Source organism: Saccoglossus kowalevskii, chromosome 9 (assembly GCF_978046115.1).
Source record: "Saccoglossus kowalevskii chromosome 9, keSacKowa6.1, whole genome shotgun sequence".
NCBI classification, from domain to species: Eukaryota; Metazoa; Hemichordata; class Enteropneusta; family Harrimaniidae; genus Saccoglossus; species Saccoglossus kowalevskii.
Window position 1 is genome coordinate 4,577,242 of NC_140649.1, and position 14,507 is coordinate 4,591,748.

The window sequence follows — 14,507 nt, forward strand, 5'->3', positions numbered from 1 at the left end:
ATCCTCGCAATTCAAGAAGGGCTCTATTTTCTCATCAACTTTAGACGTTAGAGGATCTATTTATTGAGGTGAATGCTGTGGGGTTGAACTCCATCCTCGCAATTCAAGAAGCGCTCTATTTTCTCATCAACTTTAGACGTTAGAGGATCTATTTATTGAGGTGAATGCTGTGGGGTTGAACTCCATCCTCGCAATTCAAGAAGCACTCTATTTTCTCATCAACTTTAGACGTTAGAGGATCTATTTATTGAGGTGAATGCTGTGGGGTTGAACTCCATCCTCGCAATTCAAGAAGCACTCTATTTTCTCATCAACTTTAGACGTTAGAGGATCTATTTATTGAGGTGAATGCTGTGGGGTTGAACTCCATCCTCGCAATTCAAGAAGCGCTCTATTTTCTCATCAACTTTAGACGTTACAGGATCTATTTATTGAGGTGAATGCTGTGGGGTTGAACTCCATCCTCGCAATTCAAGAAGCACTCTATTCTCTCATCAACTTTAGACGTTAGAGGATCTATTTAATGAGATGAATGCTGTGGGGTTGAACTACATCCTCGCAATTCAAGAAGCGCTCTATTTTCTCATCAACTTTAGACGTTAGAGGATCTATTTATTGAGGTAAATGCTGTGGGGTTGAACTCCATCCTCGCAATTCAAGAAGCGCTCTATTTTCTCATCAACTTTAGACGTTAGAGGATCTATTTATTGAGGTGAATGCTGTGGGGTTGAACTCCATCCTCGCAATTCAAGAAGCGCTCTATTTTCTCATCAACTTTAGACGTTAGAGGATCTATTTATTGAGGTGAATGCTGTGGGGTTGAACTCCATCCTCGCAATTCAAGAAGCGCTCTATTTTCTCATCAACTTTAGACGTTAGAGGATCTATTTATTGAGGTGAATGATGTGGGGTTGAACTCCATGCTCGCAATTAAAGAAGCACTCTATTTTCTCATCAACTTTAGACGTTAGAGGATCTACTTATTGAGGTGAATGCTGTGGGGTTGAACTCAATCCTCGCAATTCAAGAAGCGCTCTATTCTCTCATCAACTTTAGACGTTGTACCTTGGCTAACCAAGTACAATGGCTGGTCTGTACACACATTTTACTTTAACAAGTATCACGAAGGCACGCAAACAGGCGTAAATTACAGATGATATACCCTTTTCATTACACAAAAACCTGAATTTATTGAAATTTATTTATAGATAAAGCTAAATTTTAAAAAATTAGAGGGTCTGTGGGCCGGGCAAAGGCGCAATCCCCGTCCGGCCATTTTTTTCTGAGACAGGAATGCACCGTGATAATGATGAAACAATGATGTGCTGTGAGTAGTCAACTCACTTGATTGACTGACTGACTGACTGACTGGCCCTCAAATTTGGTTCAGCTGTTACACAGTCAGCTGGCGCACAAGTGACTACGGCTTTGACAAAACATGGAACAACCCAAAACGAGCCAAAACGACTACAAAACGAACCAATCTACCTCAATATGGCACAGAATCAAAAAGGATGAGTGATCAGCCATTTGAAAGGATACCTTGAACTGGCAGTTGGGGGCGCTATTCTCATCTCGCTAATTAAGCGATGTCCCTCAAGAAGTCACGCAACATAAGTAAATAAATAAAAAAATCGTAATGAATATATGTATGCAAATAAATAAATAATAAATTGATAAAGACACTTTACACAATTATCCTACATCGGCCAAGTGAAATTGTAATATTTTCCGGAAACTACTAGTATTTGGTTTTTGTCGTAATTTCATAATTAATTAGCAGTAAACAATTAATACATTTAGTGTTTAGCTGTGATTTTCAAAGCTTCACCTGTAGAAGTGACATTTGTTTTTTTTAATAGGATTTTGAAATGAACGGCTAAAATAAAAAAAAAAACATGTTCATGTTTAGAAAAAATCCCATGTCACTGCAGTCACGCTGTTTTTCTACGCAACGGAAGCCAACCCAACACAGCCAGAAATCGTCTTATCATGCTCGCATGAATGATACGCCACAACAAGCAACGCTCCTAACATAGCTTATTCTTCCATAAAGTGTAATGTGGTTCCGTTTAATTCCTAGTAAATGTGAATGCGAATGAGCATAGTGGGCCCGGGCTGCCTTTGGCCATATCTAATGCCACATAATTAAACCATTTTACTGAGGCTTTTGTATGGTGTAACTTTTCCTGTATTACATTGTCCCAAATATATTATATAACTGTACACATATATTGGTTGACGTTGACTGTATCTGTCCATTATGTGTAATGCATTGTGGATAAAGTTACGTATATATATTTAACTTACCAAAAGACACATTTAAGGTGCCTTACATTAATAATAATGGGAGTCATTGTCGTATTTGTGACGTCACACCTACCACGGTAACTATGTCACTAAACATTAGGTTAAAGTTTGTAATTACTGTATTGCATATCAAAAATCATAATATTTGTAAAGTGACTTAATTCAAGCACGCACTAAATACGTCGTACAATTTACCTTCAGGGAAACTCGATATAGGGCAGAGAATAAAGATTTTCAAGGTACGGTTACCCATTTGCTTTTAACCCAGGTCATCTGTACAGATCTTAGGAATCATAGCAGAGTACATGAGATACGAGTTTACCGTCATGCAACACGTCAGCCAGTGGCACACTAAAGTAATGTTGTTTATATTAAATACCATCATCCGAGTCGCACGGTCCCGTGTCTTCGGCCCATAGGCCTCTACACACAAAGTAATCAACACGCCATAATGTCAGATTAATTGCCCCCGATGTCGGGACATAACTCTCATACTTATAGGAGTCTCGTTGACTTAACCAACTTCCATAGTCGACCATTATACCAGCCAGTTGTTCCAATCACTAATTCCCCAACATAAGAATGAACCTGATCATGACAAGTTACGAGCAGGTGTGGATCATCCAGGGGTCACCAGTGAATGTCGCTATAACTGCGAAAAGCGGCTTCACCGAAATACATGGAAATATAAATCATGACAGTACGTCTTTAGCTCGAACATAGAACACGTTCCCGGAGTATTTGAAACCGAAATTGCCATTGCAACTCAGCAGCTAATCAGCGACGGCCTTGCAGTTAGATGACAATTTCGGTTTCAAATACCCGGGAAAGTATCCATGTTTATTATGTAATTCGGTTTTCGTATGCAAGGGATTTTTCCACGCAAAAAGACTGCGAGCTGATTTTTTTGCTATTAAATTTTCAAAACAAACTCTGACAAGCGCCGTTTAGTCACCAAAGGCCGCTGAACTTTCCCTGACTTTCACCGCTAATAGAATCCGAATATGCAATGAGGAACCCACGATATCTTATTCATTAAATGAGCGTAGTATTTTGTTATTTTCTCCGGACATATAGTAGTTACGACACGTGTATAATAAACTTGTTTAGACCTCATATAGGCTTGATCTCAATCCAACAAATTATATTTCTGTCTACACTGTTTTCTTGAAGAGTTTTTTGACGGGCTCCCTCCACCCGTAACAAGTATTACACAACTCAACCGCGTAACCAGTACTTGCATATTAGAGAATGATTTACTATTCGTTACGCCCCATTGACGACAGACAGAAGCCAACACTGATAATAGTCGACGCGCCATCTGTATTATTGCATATGCACACAATCCAATTGGTCACTAAGAAGCTAAGCCCCATCAAATTGGATTCCCAGCACGTCTGTCTATTATTTTAGAAGGGAAATCAACGATGCCGTTCAACGTTCGACAGCTAGTAGCCTTGGTGATATTTCTAAGTTTTGCCTTGATTCTTCTATGCTCATTAGGTAAGAGATAACTTCATATCTATTTAAACTGTAATACAGCAGTCCTTCAATTCCGATGCGCGTTTTCGCAACCAATCCCAAACAATAATTTGCTAAAAAATTCTGCTGCCTGCTGTGCCTAATTTCTAGAAAATGGCGCCGGATATACAAATATGATGTTAAGTTATAGACAGATATATAATATATATATATATCGAATTTGTTTATGAAACGAAATGTCACAATATCCAATCCTGGTGTCTGACAAAAAGCACGCCGGGTTTGATCATATTGCGAATTTGTTTATTTCGACGTCTATACTCGCATTATGCATATATCTGTAAAGCATATATACACTTACCACCATGCAACTAAAATTAACTAGTACTAGCAGTAGTTATATTAGCTTGGATTAGATAAGTTTATGTTTGTACATGTGTTTATGTGTGTACATAAATAATGGTCCAACCATTGAGTACAAATTTAAACCTTGTTTACGTATTTTCAGGAGATTGTAATCAATGTAGATAAGAAGTGCGTCGAATTTCTATCGCAGTTTTTTTTTGTGTGTGAAATGACTCCTAATGAAGTGATTGTATCTTATCAATGTCAGAAATGTGTCACGTGCTTCCACGGTTACTAATTTATTTTTTTGTTTTCACTCAATAAAGTTTGGATTTATTTAAAATGAAAATTTTAAATCACTGAGCATATGCTACCATTAAATTTATGCAACAGACTGGCGAGTAATGAGCAAAATACCTGGATCACACGTGTCACACGTGGGCTGAACGCATTTTTTTAACAAGTGAGGAGAATCGAGCAACAATTACAGCAAAAATGTAAATATGTTCGCTATAAATTCCCTTATCTTAGCTGAATTCAAAAATGTAATCAGTCAGTCATTCCTATTCATAGTTACAATGTATTGTCAGTTACAGTTGTTTTGCGCAAGATTAACGTAACATACTGGAATGATTAATATGGCGTAACAATACTGGAATGACTGATATGGCGTAACATTACTGGAATGAGTGATATGGCGTAACAGTACTGGAATAAGTGGTATGGCGTAACATTACTGGAATGAGTGATATGGCGTAACAGTACTGGAATAAGTGGTATGGCGTAACATTACTGGAATGAGTGATATGGCGTTACATTACTGGAATGAGTGATATTGCGTAACAATACTGGAATAAGTGGTATGGCGTAACATTACTGGAATGAGTGATATGGCGTAACATTACTGGAATGAGTGATATGGCGTAACAGTACTGGAATAAGTGGTATGGCGTAACATTACTGGAATAAGTGATATGGCGTGACAATACTGGAATACGTGGTATGGTGTAACAGTACTAGAATGACTGTTATTGCGTAACAGTACTGGAATGAGTGATATGGCGTAACAGCACTGGAATGAATGTTATTGGGTAACAGTACTGAAATGAGTTATATGGCGTAACAGCACTGGAATGAATGATATTGCGTAACAGTACTGGAATGAGTGATATGGCGTAACAGCACTGGAATGAATGATATTGCGTAACAGTACTGGAATGAGTGATATGGCGTAACAGCACTGGAATGAATGATATTGCGTAACAGTACTGGAATGAATATTATTGCGTAACAGTACTGGAATGAATATTATTGCGTAACAGTACTGGAATGAATGCTATTGCGTAACAGTACTGGAATGAGTGATATGGTGTAACATTACTGGAATGAGTGATATGGCGTAACATTACTGGAATGAGTGATATGGCGTAACAATACTGGAATAAGTGGTATGGCGTAACAGTACTAGAATGAATGTTATTGCGTAACAGTACTGGAATGAATATTATTGCGTAACAGTACTGGAATGAATGTTATTGCGTAACAGTACTGGAATGAATGTTATTGCGTAACAGTACTGGAATGAGTTATATGGCGTAACAGCACTGGAATGAATGATATTGCGTAACAGTACTGGAATGAGTGATATGGCGTAACAGCACTGGAATGAATGTTATTGCGTAACAGTACTGAAATGAGTTATATGGCGTAACAGCACTAGAATGAATGATATTGCGTAACAGTACTGGAATGAGTGATATGGCGTAACAGCACTGGAATGAATGATATTGCGTAACAGTACTGGAATGAATATTATTGCGTAACAGTACTGGAATGAATATTATTGCGTAACAGTACTGGAATGAATGCTATTGCGTAACAGTACTGGAATGAGTGATATGGTGTAACATTACTGGAATGAGTGATATGGTAACATTACTGGAATGAGTGATATGGCGTAACATTACTGGAATGAGTGATATGGCGTAACAATACTGGAATAAGTGTTATGGCGTCACAGTACTAGAATGAATGTTATTGCGTAACAGTACTGGAATGAATATTATTGCGTAACAGTACTGGAATGAATGTTATTGCGTAACAGTACTGGAATGAATGTTATTGCGTAACAGTACTGGAATGAGTTATATGGCGTAACAGCACTGGAATGAATGATATTGCGTAACAGTACTGGAATGAGTGATATGGCGTAACAGCACTGGAATGAATGTTATTGCGTAACAGTACTGAAATGAGTTATATGGCGTAACAGCACTAGAATGAATGATATTGCGTAACAGTACTGGAATGAGTGATATGGCGTAACAGCACTGGAATGAATGATATTGCGTAACAGTACTGGAATGAATATTATTGCGTAACAGTACTGTAATGAATATTATTGCGTAACAGTACTGGAATGAATGCTATTGCGTAACAGTACTGGAATGAGTGATATGGTGTAACATTACTGGAATGAGTGATATGGTAACATTACTGGAATGAGTGATATGGCGTAACATTACTGGAATGAGTGATATGGCGTAACAATACTGGAATAAGTGTTATGGCGTCACAGTACTAGAATGAATGTTATTGCGTAACAGTACTGGAATGAATATTATTGCGTAACAGTACTGGAATGAATGTTATTGCGTAACAGTACTGGAATGAATGTTATTGCGTAACTACTGGAATGAGTTATATGATGTAACAGTACTTGAATGAGTGATATGGTGTAACAGTACTAGAATGAGTTGTATGGCGTAACAGTACTGGAATGAGCGATATGGCGGAACAGTACTGGAATAAGTGGTATGGCGTAACAGTACTGGAATGAGTGATATTGCGTAACAGCACTGGAATGAGTTGTATGGCGTAACAGTACTGGAATGAGCGATATGGCGGAACAGTACTGGAATAAGTGGTATGGCGTAACAGTACTGGAATGAGTGATATTGCGTAACAGCACTGGAATGAGTGATATGGCGTAACAGTGCTGAAATGAGTGATATGGCGTAACAGCACTGGAATGAATTTTATTGCGTAACAGTACTGGAATGAATGTTATTGCGTAACAGTACTGGATTGAATGTTATTGCGTAGCAGTGCTGGAATGAGTGATATTGCGTAACAGCACTGGAATGAGTGATATGGCGTAACAGTACTGAAATGAGTGATATTGCGTAACAGTACTGGAATTAGTGATATTGCGTAACAGTACTGGAATGAGTGATATGGCGTAACAATACTGAAATGAGTGATATTGCGTAACAGTACTGGAATCAGTGATATTGCGTAACAGTACTGGAATAAGTGATATGGTGTAAAAGTACTGGAATGAGTGATATGAAGTAAAGATTCTGAAATGTTTTTTCTTTTTCAGACAAAAATGACCAAATTGTTACTCATACTCACAGTCACGAGGTAAGTGAACGATTTTGTCATAAATTTTAAACAAATTGATATCAAATTGTATTTTAGAAAACTATATACAAACATGATCTAAATGATACCCAGCAGCCATAATAAATCAGATATAACTTGTCTTTGTAGAAACTGGAACTTCACAACAATTCCATAAAATCCAAGAAACCAATCCAAAATAATATTATTAAGAAGAATGAGGTGGACATTAATGAAGCCTGGGGTAAACTGATGCATTATATAACTACCGTACAATACCTCTGTAATGACAGTAGGCGCATGGGAAATATCAAAGATGGCGGATGGAACGTGTGCATGGACGTTAACATCCAACCAAATAAATGTATAGCATATGGTGTCGGGTAAGTACCATATAATAATAATCTCACGTACATTGTGTGAACACCTCAAATAAGCTGACGTGATGCCAAAACAACTAAAACTAGTTTTCTTCGTGTTGTTGACGGACTAACACTGATTGAAATAAACATGTATCCCGTCAGATCAGCATAATCTCGTATATATTTCCTAATGTTTAACGCCAAATAACGATTGATAGAAAACAGAGACATTAAACGAACCGATTCGGATGTGGTTCTTGTTCTTAATGATGTAACTTACTATACATAAAAATACAGCGTGAATGATTTTAGTGTTTGTGGGCAATTTTAAATAATATTGTTTGATATTGCATCATGTTTATACAAACATAGCAGTATTCGTTCGATTAAATACCGGCAAAGACAGACACGGGATGCATGCACATTGTAGTAGCAGGGATTGACTACACACTAGTAACTGGTTACATCGCTGTACACCATGTAATAGCTTATGTATTCTGTGTTGACAGGGTTGGTCATGATTGGAGTTTTGACAATGCTATGGGCGAATATGGCTGCAACGTTTATACATTTGACCCAACGTGAGTAGAATCAAAACACATCATTACAATATGTATCACTAACGTGCATTAGACCAAAGACACTAGAAAATACGTTATGTACATTATGTTAGACAGACATTGTCGGCGTGAGTTATTGCGCCCTCGCCGATTGATTCACTCGGACGCAAATTAATCAGAGTTAATCCGTCGAAGAGGGTGCAATAACTAACGTTTGTCATATTTAATTCAACTGCCTACATGCGATATGCAAGTATAAGCTTCACATACTGGCGTGTTGGTAAAGTAAAAATCCATAACTTAAATAATAACGTGAATCCTAAATATCAAATTATAAATATTTCACCATTTTTTGAAACCTTACATACGTGTTAGACATAAATGCAAAACCGTTCCAAGTTGAACAATTCTACAACTCCATTTATGGGGTTGGGAATACACCTATCTGATTTATTTTAAACAGCACTAGAAATGTACGCTACTCGTAGTACTGATCGCCGATGTACACTGATTCAATAATATGAGGTAGATGCTGTTAAAATATGCACGAAGACTGTACAGCGAGAGTATCGACCGATGCGCAGCGAATCATGTTCATGTGGTCCTGTACTGTATGAGTGTATATTTTGCGGTATCCTCGTAATAACCGTATTATTATACATCTTGTCGAATCAATCGCTTGGTCTAAGAAGCATAAAGCTGGAAATGGTGAAAATAATCATTAGAACTTTCGCGCTATTAATTTCGTCTTCAAAAGCGTCCAGCTTCTTTGGAAATACCGCGTAATCCTAATACCGTAGGACGCAGTCACCCACGCAACATAACTTATGGCGCTACAGTGAAAGATGCTACTAGTATTTCACATACTATGCTAATCTAAATTCTAATGGACAAATATAGTATGGAGGGAATGACAAATTCATTCACATATATCTACTGAACCTGTAACGTACGTTTCAAAATGTTACACGTTAATACCCTTTGGCATAGTTATATTTAATCAAGAATAAATAACACACTACTAAATATTGTATGTCAAAAGTGTAATAGAATAGAATAGAATCTGTATTGCTATCATACCCCATATTTGAATACAACACAGTCCCTCTGAATAAAATAAAGTAATACATTTTGAAAACATAAAAAACCAACACTAACAATACATCGAAACAAATCAAACACGTTCAAATTTATAAACGTAGAAAAAAATGGTTGTATTAACAAACTGATATTAGACATAATTCTAGTTAACTTATTCATAATCTTGTTAAAAGCAATCAAGATCACTTTCTGCACAATGACGCTGGAATATCCCTTTCCAAATTGTCATTGAGGACATTATTTATAAGCATGATAAACAGTGGTGTATAATAGGTATACGTAGACTCTCCAAGACTTTAAAATTCTTTAGTTTTTATGCCAGTATACTGGGATTCTGAAGCTTGCCAATAAAATAAATCTTCTATCGTGAAATTCTTTATCTGTTTGTGTTTTACATCCGTACACTGCTCTGCCTTGCTTTGTTTATTTATTTCAACTCTCTTGGAACGCATACATTTATTATTATAATTGTACATTATCGGTACATTTTGTTGTTCTGAAGTACTTAAAACAGAAAAAACAAATTTATTTGCTTTTATAACATTCTGTTTTATAAATTGGTATAAACTACAGCGCGCAAAGTGTTTCGAAATTGTTATTAAATTTAATATACTTTTCAATCAGAGCTCTAGTAAAATAGTATTATAATGTTCCATATATTCATCAGTATTGACGAAGAAACTCACAAACACGCAGAAAGGGTTTGGTTTTACAATATTGGATTGTGTGATAAAGACGACGACAACGTGACTTCCAAAAGTGGCCGAGGTGCGAGAACTTGGATATGTCGAACACTCAAATCCATCAAGACTATGCTTGATCACGAACAAGTGAGTATATTTTGCAAGCGTTTAAAAAAAAATATGAAACTAAATATTCCGAACGTTAGTTGTTCTAGAAATGGGGGGGGGGGTGACGTAGAGTAGTTATAAACATTGTTCTTCGATTCCAATTATGTGAAACGAGTAGACGGTAAGCTCATTCTGGGTGTATTAATGATAAAAATCAACTATAATACGATATATCATTGTGTAAAACATGTTATGCTTATAATGTTGTTACATTGTACTTAAAATATATTTAACTCGTCACTTGATAGACTTATTCCAGTGTATATAATTCACGATTATTTTTCAGGAAGTGATCGACGTTTTGAAGATTGATATCGAGGCTCATGAAATGCACGTTTTCCCAGAGATATTGCAAAGTGGAATACTCAAAGATTTTAAGCAAATTTTATTTGAACTCCATATCTGGGCTATACCAAGACACGGTAGACCAGAGATAGCAATAGCCAGATATGACATGTTGACAGACATGCTTGCAGGACATGGCTTCAAGCTATTTTATTTCAATGAGAATCAGGTCTCGCCAGTAGTGAGTTGGGGAACTGTAGCAGGGTACCATTCCACAAATATAGAATTAGGCTGGATAAATACTAATTATCTACAGTAGTGAGTTGGGTAATCATAGCAGGATACGATTTCATAAGCACAGAGTAAGGGTAAGATATGATAGCTAGATGGAAATTTATATAATTACACTTACTTAAACCGCAACCATACTTACCATACCATAATTTCAGATGGACGATAACTCGTACGAGACTCTTCAAATAATAATGATCTACATTGCCGTGTTTTACCACCATACGAGAACCCTGTGTGTTTTTCGGACTCGCTGACAGATATAGTTTAATAGAAAATTATTAACATTTTGTACAAGTAACCTATCAATATTTTATTGTGAACATTTTATTTATTTAAATCATACCACATTTGTGTTAAATATTTTGTTCTATTATAATTTCTCCATGTTGGGTGGCCACTCTGCAGCGAACATATCAGTTTGGTGCAGGTATTTAAGAAATAAATCAGCGCAGTAGCAATATTGCACAATTCACTCCGTATATGTATTATTGCCATTATAAGTTACCTGTTTACAACAATATATTCATGAATGAAAGTGCGATGTTTATTTTTGCCATATTGACGACAGTATCACACGAATGTCCTCAAAACCGAGGTCAAAGGTCAAATAGCGTCAGTTATTGCTCACTAATTCGTGACGTCAATACAAATTTCGGGATATGAAACTAGGAATAAACCTGGCAAATATTCACTTGAATTCTGAAAAAATAAACTTACGTCATACTGTTCTACTCATATTACCTACATTTCCGTAATCCAACATAATTATATCAAATCTTATAATCTATGACGAATGTATCGAGGACTTGACTTATATGAGTCAACTCACTTGAACTTTAACGATTGCAGTTTATAATAGCTCTTGTTGTTCGGTTGAGGGTGAATATTGACACGACACAATTGATTGGATAAAACACAACTATTAACGCATTGATCTTTAATCACATCCAGTAGACATATGAGGTCGACTTACCATAAAATAATGACAGTGACAATGGCAAGGACAATGATTTCAAGTTTGTGTCTTGACCATGGAAAAGCGTGAATTGAATGAAGAATTGAGCTTTAGTACGAGTCAGAGACTTGTGTCGTGTATATCACAATAGAAGACAGGATACGAAACTTAACGAGCCTGGTAGTGTATACACACTACGCAGTTACGGGATAAAGTGACAGCGAGACGTTATACTTCAGCTATGGATAGTATTTATTCTGGAGAACATAATATGTATCATCGAGAGTTTGGTAACAACTAGTAATTACAAAGAAATCACAGTATTTATAAACCGCCAAGGATTCACACCGTGTAAACAAATTTTGGAGCTGATTATATAATTATGAGTGTTTCTTATTACGTTAGTATAAGTGGCCTTGATCATTAAAATGGCTTAAAGCAGTCAAGGTTGTGCTAGTTTTCCATATCTTTACATGCAATATCAAAACAGAAACACATTGGACTAACACTAAAATGATGTATATATATACATACGAAGAATGTATAAAGAATACGAGTGAGTACGAATCAATAACTGTGACTAAATGTTCCCGATAACTTGCGATTTTCAAAAAGGAAAAAGGGAAACTTTAAACAAAACGAAATGTTCACTAGAGGGCGCTACATATGTAACCGGCAGCAACACTGTTTATGTGATTATTGATGAATTCACACCCTAATCACCAAACTTGTTTTCTAGGGGAATATATGAATAATTTGAGATAAGCAAGCGAGATTCCAATGTCAATCAATCCTAAATCCCCCTCTAGTACATAATTCTAACATGCTGGTTTATCTGGGTCCTGTCGAAGCAGCCACGTGGTTCCAGTTTATGTGTTGTAAATATTGTGTGCGCGTGAGCAATGCATTAAAACAATATAGGTAAATACTTGTGTGGCAAAAACTAGCAATGAACATAGAACATGACTGTGAACCTGGACAGATTAAATTATGGAAATAGTATTCAATTTAGCGTTCAGACAGTAACTCTATATATGTATTCTACTATAATTCAACATGGCAGTTGGCACATGTAATTTGCCCCAAACAGCTGTCATGGCAACGATTATATTATAATTAGGTATGGATTATATATGTATGAATATTTAATACAGTATACATGTTCATCCCTTGGTACGCTATACGAGGTAACAGTCGATTTTATACAAAGTTCATAATTATATTTAAAACGTATTACGAACAATTGACGATCTTCAGTGAATTACGCCACCGCCAATAATTACTGGCACTTTTCATTCGATATATTTGACATTGGAACATTGATGTATTTTGGTTGTGGTAGTATAGAAAAACTGTCTGTTCACAAACATAAATCACTTGTTACACCCCATCACGTGACTGATTTTAATGATGGCGACTACTCGAAAGTTAGTTTTAACATCGCATTTTAAATGACATAGCTTTGTGTATAGTCACATTTGTCCACGCAATTGTGTCTAAAACAATATTAACAGAATATTATACAAAAAAATGATCGAAATCACAGCTGTTACCTTTTTAAAGTTGCACTCATGGAGTAGAGTTCTGTTCACTAGTATGCCTGCCAACTGTATGGCCCGCATCTACCGAATTTGAGCCATATTGAACGGAGGTTAGAAAATCCTCCTCAACGTTCAACTGTCTCTCATGTGAACCACACGTGTCCAACATGCCAACTGCATGGCCCGGACTCTCACCTACAGAATTTTTGCTATATTGGGCGGAGGTTAAAATGAATCTTTCGCAACCCTCTGCCCCTTAGGCAAATCACCCGTGTTCCTCAAACCAGCTGCATGGCAGGGAATAGCACCCGTGACCCACAGACGCTGTCTTAGAGATTGCCACCATTTGTTCCAACTGACAGGTCCCTCTGAGTCTTTGTGTTTGAACATTGGTACCTGTGTCACCAGGAATTTCACCTGAATGTTTCAATTTAGTGACACTCGCTTCACAAGAAGTTGCACCTTCACTGACTGTGTACCACAAAATAGGGATCTGACCATGCATTAGCCACAAGTGGGTGGGGATCGCAGCAGTCCAGGGCGCCACCTACGCCAACTTGTCAGGCTAACCCCGGGGGCTAACCATGCATGGGACTTGCACAAATCCACTATAGTAAGACTAAGCTTTGGGGACTCGTTTCTATGAATAATCAGCTGACGTATGATTTCTGCCAGTGAACTTGTGAGATATGTAACACATCTTTTCAAATAACAACACCAGAACATCGGAAAAGGTTCTAGGTATGCTACCTGTTTATAAAGGTTATGTCCCATCATCTCTGTACAGGCGACAAACGTGGGTAGAGTTGACTTTTCAGAAGCTCAGAAGCCAAAAGCCAAAAGCTCAGATGTTCAAGAGTGTAAAGAATGGAATAAAAATAAATTTTAAGAATTACTAAATATATATGTCAATACAAATACAGCTACTACATAGACTTTGTTACTACGATGACGATTACATTAAATACATCCATTTTGTCATCTGTATTTGACTTTGTTCCACTTCAAATGAATCG

General features: G+C 36.8%; 1 protein-coding gene across 1 annotated transcript; it reads left to right on the forward strand.

Annotated features, from left to right (window-relative positions):
- Positions 1 to 3,711: 3,711 nt before the first annotated feature.
- Positions 3,712 to 11,467, forward strand: LOC102800941 (putative methyltransferase-like protein 24). Its single transcript, XM_078013385.2, has 6 exons — positions 3,712 to 3,813; positions 7,523 to 7,563; positions 7,693 to 7,925; positions 8,414 to 8,485; positions 10,233 to 10,395; positions 10,703 to 11,467. Exons 1-6 carry the CDS (start codon positions 3,738 to 3,740, stop codon positions 11,018 to 11,020), a joined length of 903 nt encoding a protein of 300 aa, XP_077869511.2. The 5' UTR covers positions 3,712 to 3,737; the 3' UTR covers positions 11,021 to 11,467.
- Positions 11,468 to 14,507: the final 3,040 nt, after the last annotated feature.

Coding starts and splice junctions, on each gene's coding strand:
- LOC102800941 (XM_078013385.2), top strand. CDS start 3,738: ATGCCGTTCAACGTTCGACAGCTAGTAGCCTTGGTGATATTTCTAAGT. Junction 3,814..7,522: donor GATTCTTCTATGCTCATTAG/GTAAGAGATAAC, acceptor TTTCTTTTTCAG/ACAAAAATGACCAAATTGTT. Junction 8,486..10,232: donor GTTTATACATTTGACCCAAC/GTGAGTAGAATC, acceptor TATATTCATCAG/TATTGACGAAGAAACTCACA.